Here is an 8,322-nt window from a genome sequence, read left to right as displayed (position 1 = left end):
CCCAGAGCAGGCGTACCAAAAATTCTTCAGTCTTTTTTTTCCCAACAAAGTTCCATTTGCAGCTGTCAGATAGACGCGGTGAAATGTACATTATAATGAGAGCTATCCAGTGGCCAGTCATTAATGTCCTGTGTGGAGACTCACCAGGACAGACAAAAACCATCCTTTTCTCTTTTTTCCTCCTTACTTTACAAGTTGAAGATATCATTTATTTAAAAAAGCCAGGAATTTGCAAATCTACTTTTCTAAGTCTACTTCTCTAAACTAACTGGTACAGCAAAGAGCTATCAGACCAAATCTTTTTCACCATCCCCCTTTTTTTACTTTTTATTTTATATCTTTTTTTTTAATTTTCTCTTCTGCTTTTTTATATCCATAAATGGGCCACTGGATATTGGATTTCATGATTTCTTAAGTTTGACTACTATTAAACTGTAATACTTGCAGCTACAAGGTAAGAGTTTTTTAAATATATATTCTTTTAAAAAGCATTTGGTCCTTTGGTCCCTATTTCCTAAGGAATGATGCGTGTAAATAATCCTGGATTCATCTCGTCTTTGTCCGTTCCCTCCAGAGCTCGCCCTGTCAGCTCTGCAGACAGAGATTTCAAAACACCAGTATAGGCACAAAAAACAAAAAGCCAGCTGTCTGGCGCGTGTGTGTGTGTGTGTGTGTGTACGTGTACATGTGTGCGTATGCATGTAAGTGTATGTATGTATATGTGTATGTATGTGTGTGTGTGTGTGTGTATGTGTACATGTGTGTGTATGCATGTGAGTGTATGTACGTATATGTGTGTGTGTGTGTGTGTGTGTGTGTGTGTGCATTTGCATGCTTTCAGCATTATGTGTCTATAAAGTATTTCTGTCTACAAAAAAAACAAAAAACTAAACAGCAGCGAAAACTTGGTCTTGGCAAAAAATCCTCTTCCACAAACGCCGATGCAAAACAGGCAAGAAAGGCAGGGAAAAAAAAAGAGAAAAAAATCAATACCAAAAAAACTTTATCCTGGTTTACTTTCCTCGGTCGCCAAATCTCTCGGTTTCTTCCCCGAATAATCAAGGGACCACACTTCCTTCATGATATGTAGCAGAGCAAGAAGTCTTTGTACTTATACTGCACTTGTGGAAATAGATTTCGAGGCCCTTCATCCTGAAAGAGAGAGAGAACAGCTGGCGTTAGAGCCACTAGCATTATGCAGCATGCTGGCTCCCGCTTAACAAACATGGAATGCAATAAAAAAAACTGTGAAAAGAAAAACAAAGAAATGGAGTCTTCACATACAATCCAGCAAACAGATGTACCTGGGTATTACCATATGGAACAGACATGTATGCTTAAAAAGTACAGGAGACACTCATTCAGACACAGGTAATTTAAAGCGACTGTATTTTTACTGTTTGGCTTTACAAGATGCAATTCTAGGCACTTCTAGTGCCTGCTCCTCATGGGTTTGCTGGAGCACCATCAAAAAGAGGAGGGATATTAGATATAAATTGCAACAACACTAATAATAATAATAATAATAATAATAATAATAATAATATGACCAGGATGATAATGGTTGAAGATTTAAGTCTAAGATTAAGGACAACAAATTCAATCATAAAACAGACAAGAAAACACCTAATTACTGAAAGGGAACATATGCTGTTGTCCTACAACGTCCCTCTAACCACAGAGGATCTGATACCAATTTAGACAGAAGAAAAGACAATGAGGGGCAACGCCTCGTGCGCGTGGATCTAATTACGACATCCCCATTTTTCACAGACCATCAGACACTCCGACACCTGAACCTTCCTCTGAGACAAAGGCTAAAAACAGTCGCTTTAAAGTAGATAAGCTCGCAGAAGTGTTCAAGCTTGAGGAGGAAAAAGCGAGAAACAAAACAACATGAAAAAGAATGTTATCCTTCTCCAGAACGAGTACTATTTGCACAGAGGAAAGAGGAGCATTTTCCCTGTCACATATATGTTCATTTCATATGGACATAGACCGGAGTTTCAGCTGGGGCATGCTGAGTTGTTTTGAAAAGGCATGCTCAATGCAAGTATTCCAGCGCACGCCTGCAGTGGAACTACAAGAGAGACCGGTACAAGATAGGCGCAAGAGAATCGGGTGAACCCCAATAGACTGGTGCCCTTTTTTCTGCCAGCCGAACACCCCCCTGCCCTCCCCCTACGCACGGTGCAGTGCCAGAGGGGCCGGCTTTGGAGAGGCTTTTGGAGAATGGGGCAAAGAGAGTCAATGAGAATTGTGGTCTTATCAGGGTTGGCCCGTGGGGACAGAAGAAAGTGTAACTTGCACGAAAAGGACCTTTTTTGTGACACCCCATTCTGAAGGGTAAGGAGGCGTTTGTGGACTGCACTACCCTCGCAATTCTTCTCATGTGTAGCTGGTATGCTGGCTTCAGAATTTTGATTCTGACCCTAGTATACCTCACCAAAGGTCCCTTATTCGGCAACTAATGTACAATGGCACATAAACTTAAGTTATTGTTCCATACCCTTTAAAGGGCAGCAATGTTTATGTTAATCTTACATCTTAAGTCTGAAATTGATCATTTTGTTGAGCAAGATAGTATTCATAATTCTCAAGACCACTCTAATGTAAGGTCACTTCCTGTTTAAATGAGAATAAACCACCCTAGACTCACAAAGGCAAGAAGAGCCAACAATTTTATGTGGGTGTTTTTCTCTTCTTGTGGACAGACAGTCACGGTTGCTGTATTGTGCAGGTCTACGATACTGTTTGAGTAGCCTGCAGTCACAGTGCAAATGGTAAACATCTTCATAGATAAACAGGAACTGATGCCCGAGTTAGGCAAACAAAACAAGGCCTCCTTCAAATGTAGATTAATTACATGAAGAAGGGAAGTACAAATATTTGTGTTCATACTCTGTATGAATATGTAAAGTCTAAAGATTTAAAATACTTTAACACTGTGCCTCCACAAACAGCAGGTTACCTTCAAGCCCACCCACAAGAGAGCCAGGCATTTAAAAAGGTCCTTTTCTGCAAAGAATCAAATTCTTGAGAGCGAAAGCGGGCATCAGCTCCTAACATAAACAACCAGATTGATACAAATCATAAATAATTGAAAAGCACTCTTGGTTCATATAGCGATATAGAATATAACATATCCATACACATCAAAGTCCACAAAAATGAAAACACACAGGGTCACGTTACGACAGCAAAAAAGGGTCAAAGTTCACGTCCGATCATGATCAACCAATCAATCAGCACTTCAGATTTACAACAACTATCGACTATCAAAGAGGCGTCAATCAACCGCACTTCACAATTTGCCAAAAAATATAGAGATAAATATGTAATAAATATATATGTAAATATATATATAGAAATGAATCGACGCCACGTCATGCAACGTAGTCACAATCCTGCCACATGACGTCATCCAAAATAAAATGACACCATGGGTTCAACTTACAGGTCTGGGAGTTTGTCCCCCATGACTCGTAGCGTGGCTAGACAACAGGAAGGCCATCTCGAGCTATGATTGGCCCTGCCTGGTTTGCAGATTGGTTGGGTGCAAAAGAAGAAAAGATGCGGTGGAATTTCTTTCCTTGTGTTGGAAATAGAATTTAACCCTTCCCAGCCCGTTAGCCCCCAGCCTCTCACCTTCCTTGGCTGACAAGTCAAAGAAGCTGTCAGAACATATGAATTAATCAAATAATGACTGGCGAGTTAAAGGTATGAATGAACAAAATGGGAAAAGAACAAAAATAATAAATGACCAGTGCTGAGTTCTTCTTTTTTTGGTTCTAGCCAGTCAATATTTACATGTCCCATTTACAGATGTGCTTTGATTTATGAAGATGAAAGAGCAACAAGTTTAGCCTCAATCACTACACCATAACTGTCCATTGGTTTATATGCAGTTTTATTAAAACCCAGAATTATCATTATCACAATTATCACTATTTATTTTACATTCAAACTCTTGCAGCAGTTTGAACAGTTCATGTAAAATAAATGTCAAAGGCACAAAGCCATTGCATGTTATGATGTTTTAAATTGGCATGGGAGTGGAAGATAATTGTTTTTATTCTCTGTGAGACTTCCATTCCCAGGATGCACCTCTGCACATGAGGACCTGTAAACTGTCAGTTTCGTTCACTGGCCCCTGTCCTTGAGAGCATACAGCAGGGCCCTGTGGACAAAACTCATGAAAAAAATCATGACATTTTACAAAACTCAAGCAGGATGTATTGAGTAGGTCTGAGGACCTGCAGAACTAACACCTTTTAAACAAAATAAAAAAAAAAACTTTAAAAAAACCGAAACAGAAACACCTATAGGGACTATGCAGTCTTGTTAATCATTTAGCACTTATTTTATGTGGATTTTTTTAGTGGATTTAGTTCCATTTAGATTTTGAGCAAAGGTTAAAATTACATAAAAAACAGACACCTGAAAGAGACATTCATAGGACAAATGACACGACAAAACCAAAGAAAGAACAGAACAAACATTTACAGCCAGACACGCACAGAGTGTGATCTTTATGAACAACAAATAAGAGGACCGGGCTGGCAGGAGAACCAGCCAGGACACAGCAGCGAGTCTATTCTTCTGCGAGACATTCTATAGCTTGAAATGGTCGTTGTCAGACCCTAGATCTGTAGGTCCGAATTGGACCCCTCTGCTTATTGCTTCCATTACATTTTCCAATTGTCCCCAGGTAATTCATCTAAATCACTTTCAGGCCTTTTATTGGCTTTATGTTGTCTCCTTTACAGGAAATTTCAATTAAGATGACTGCAATTTTTAAGACTGTCACTTTTTATTCACGGAGGCACTGATCTGTATTTGTTGCGGTTATTGCTCTATATCTGGCAACCTTAAAACGTGAACATGCTAGAGAATGAACCTTCTCTTTGCATCACTTCATGCAATCTGTATTTCACAGTCATTAAATTTAATGCTTGTTTTACAGTATGCATCACTGCATGGTATGTGGATTGAACTATGACAACACACTGTTTGCATCACTTAATTGATAAGCCTGTTATCATTTCTCTGATGATGGAAATGAAACCAGCCATTGAACAATCATTCTCTTTTATCTGGGAAATCTTATGACAACACCATGGTGCATTGTCGTCAACATTGTCATCATCATCATCATCATCATCATCATCGCCACTGAGATGTACAGAAAAATGGCCAGAATCCAGTCCACTTTCCTGAAGTGAACCACATGTCAGCGCTCAGCATTGCGCCGGTTTTGTTAAGAGTGGGATTTGCTCTGACTTGTTTCCCTAGAAGTGTCTGGCTTGTGTGCTCCCCTCCGGATGGACTAGCAGGGGTGAGGCTGTGGGGCCCCCCCTTGCGTCCCTCTGGGCCAGGCTTGGCGGCCGCCCTTACCTGGCGCGGATGGCAGACGGGTCAGTAAGGTCGGTTGGCGTCCTTTGGCCGCTTGAGCTGCACCTTCAGCCTCTTCATGCCGATCTGAAAGCCGTTCATGGCCTGGATGGCAGCCTGAGCGCTCGACGGGTTGTCAAAGCTGACGAAGCCTGGCCGAGAGAGGGGCAGGGAGCAGGGGGCGGGAAGAAGGTGCAGGGAAAGAGGACGGGGAGAGAGGACGAGTCACAATGGATTGTTTCAAATGCGATCGGCAAGTCCAGTCGGGTGGGTCAGTATGATTGCCAAGGAGTCAAAACGACTGCGTTTTCTCTACAGACACTGACAGTCAGACACTGACTGTTTCTACGATGGAGATTGAAATGAAGTCATTTCAATTAAAAAAGACAAAAAAAAAGAAAAACAGAAAAAGCGGAGGGAGGGAAGAGAAGAAAACTATTAAGTTGGTGGTAAGGAGTGTGTGTGTGTGTGTGTGTGTGTGTGTGTGAGCATGTGGTGTGTCTGTGTGTGTATGTGTGTGTTTATGTGTGTGCGTGTGTGCAGGTGTGTGTGCATGTGTACACAGGTGTGTGTGTGCATGTGTGTGTGTGTCTGTGTGTGTGTGCGTGTTTGTCTAAATGTGTGTGTGTGTGTGTGTGTGTGTGTAAATATATGTGTGTGTGTATGATTGCGTGTGCGTGTGTGTGTGGTTGCGTGTGTGCACATATATGTGTACATATGTATGTGTGTGAGTGTGGTTATGTGTGTGTGTGTGCACATATATGTGTGCATATGTATGTGTGTGTTTGTGTGTGTGTGTGTGTGTGTGTATGTATGTATGTATGTTATAGAGGAGGCAGAGGTGGGTCAGCATCACAGCGTAGGGTTGGCTGATGGCACGGTGGGCTGGGGGTGCAGGCCCCGCGCTCCCTGCTCTGAGTTATTACCTGAGTGTCAGGGCAGAATGAGCCGAGAGCTTTCCACACCGCGACTCCTGCCCGCTTTTATCAGACGCCTCTGTGATTGACGGCTCGAATTTTCCGCTTGCTGGCTGATTTGATCACGCCGCTATGGGTCCAATTTAATTTGGGGGGAGAGGGCAGGCTTTTGTCAGCCCAAGAGAGATAAGGCCCGTGCTTTTACAAACCCTTTAAACAAACCAGGCAGCCAAAGGCCTGTCAAACAGCACCAATCCCCCGTAAGATCCAACTTTAATAAATCTCGCCCTTTCGTTCGCGCTGGCTTCCGAAAGGTTAGTGTTGAGGAAAAAAAAAGAGGAAGAAACTACAACAGCCTGGCTCAAACTCAGTTCTGTCAACTTATGTGGCTCCTCCTGCCACGTAAATCAGTCAGCTCAATCAGATTTTATTTTATAGAACACATTTTACATTACAGGAGCTTCCAGCACTTCACAATAAAGCTCCAAGGCTATTTAATCTCCCTGCTTTGCAGTTCGTCCTTATCAAATTTAAAGCCTTACATTCTGTTATTTCCATAACATTGTCACTTAATTACCGCGGCTGCCGAAATTCATGTTTTGCAAGCAGCAAAATAGTAGTAAAAAAGAATCAATAAAAGAGTAAACATTTTGTTCCATCAATGTTAAGGAGAAATTATAATGTACAGCGTGTTTGTGGCAGATGCACATTTTGAAGTCAATAGCTGCTTTCTCGGCTTCTGCTGAAAAGTAAACACTCTTCAGAAATCAGAAGCTTTGGGTCACAATTGTACCTTCACAAATGAGGGACCCTGAATCTTTGTTTTATGGTTTAAGAGTCATGGTGCATTGCTCAAACACACTGCTAGCAGAGTAGGTGTTTCATTACAATTTACAGCACCTTTATGAATTAGAGGAGGAAAATATATCCCCTCTCCCCTCAGTGTTGCAAATATGCTTTTATTTCTTCAATGCCCATTTGTTATTGTTATTTATTTATTTGTCAGGCGGTCTTATGCAAAGCGAGTTACAAGGTCACCATTGCAAGACATATTAAAATTAATATCACAGGAGCAACAAGAGCGCACCGGAACAGAACAGCCAATAACACAATAAATGAGCATGAATCTAAAGTACAGTGATAAAATATTGGGACATACATGGTGCTTGACAATTATGCTTAAATTTATCTTACCTGCATCATACTCAAAAGCACATAGAGCTTAATAACTAGAAACAATGTTACCTCATGTCATGATATTTGCATGATGCCTAGCAAATGACTAATAGGAGGAACATTACTGTGTATAACCTACTGAAACTCATGGTGAAACAGTGATATGTTAGAGTGACATTCCATCAGATTTCACTTAGAGATTGGAGTAATTAGATGCTTGTTGCAAGGTGTAGGACATGATCAAGACCTGAGAACCAAAGAGAAGTCTAAACAAGTAGTAATGTAAAAATATGATGAGCAACTCAATAGTTCTGTGGGTTGTGTGCATCTTATTCCAATACTGGGGGGACCAATGAGGGAAAAAGGTGGGTGGATGGAACTGCCAGGAGACCATCAGCTCCCGAACAGAGAGCTCAGGCAGGTGTTTATGCTCCGATAATGGATTGAACATAAGAAGGAGCCCTGGCCTTGATCACCCACTAGAGACTATCGCCACGGTTCTGACTTTGCTGTGAGCAGCAATCGGAGGCCAGTGTGGGGAAGAGAACACAAATTCAGAATTTGCAAATACCAGTAAATGAATATGCGGGGGATTCCAAACCCAACTAATCTAACTGTGCTGCTGCAGTTAGTGCAAAGTGCTCAAGGTTCGGAGCACTGAGATGCCCATGAGGGTGTATATTACTTCATACCTGCAGCAGTCACCACGGAGATAGAATGCTACAATAATGGCAAAAAAGACAGATGCCAATAAACTTGGGTTGACTGGAATTATTTTCCCTCACGTAAACTGAAAAGAAAGGTTCTGCTGCAGTTTCAAAGTATGACTGGTTAT

The 8,322-nt window shown here is 41.5% G+C and overlaps 1 protein-coding gene across 6 annotated transcripts in view; it reads right to left on the bottom strand.

Annotated features, from left to right (window-relative positions):
- Positions 1 to 774: 774 nt before the first annotated feature.
- Positions 775 to 8,322, bottom strand: part of si:dkey-205h23.2 (CUGBP Elav-like family member 4) — a 99,179-nt gene continuing 91,631 nt past the window's right edge. For 5 of the 6 annotated variants that reach the window (XM_036544594.1, XM_036544598.1, XM_036544600.1 and 2 more), the window contains exons 12-13: positions 5,398 to 5,546; positions 775 to 1,152 (exon numbers count right to left, since the gene is read on the bottom strand). In XM_036544594.1, the coding sequence (XP_036400487.1) occupies positions 5,419 to 5,546 (128 nt within the window). In that variant the 3' untranslated portion in view covers positions 775 to 1,152; positions 5,398 to 5,418. Of the gene's footprint in view, positions 1,153 to 3,488; positions 3,537 to 5,397; positions 5,547 to 8,322 lie in introns of those variants that run through there. The other variant, XM_036544595.1, reaches the window with a different exon arrangement.

This window comes from Megalops cyprinoides, chromosome 13 (assembly GCF_013368585.1).
Source record: "Megalops cyprinoides isolate fMegCyp1 chromosome 13, fMegCyp1.pri, whole genome shotgun sequence".
Taxonomy (NCBI): domain Eukaryota; kingdom Metazoa; phylum Chordata; class Actinopteri; order Elopiformes; family Megalopidae; genus Megalops; species Megalops cyprinoides.
Note: the sequence above shows the minus strand (reverse complement) of the source record. Positions and strands in the feature narration are given on the sequence as shown.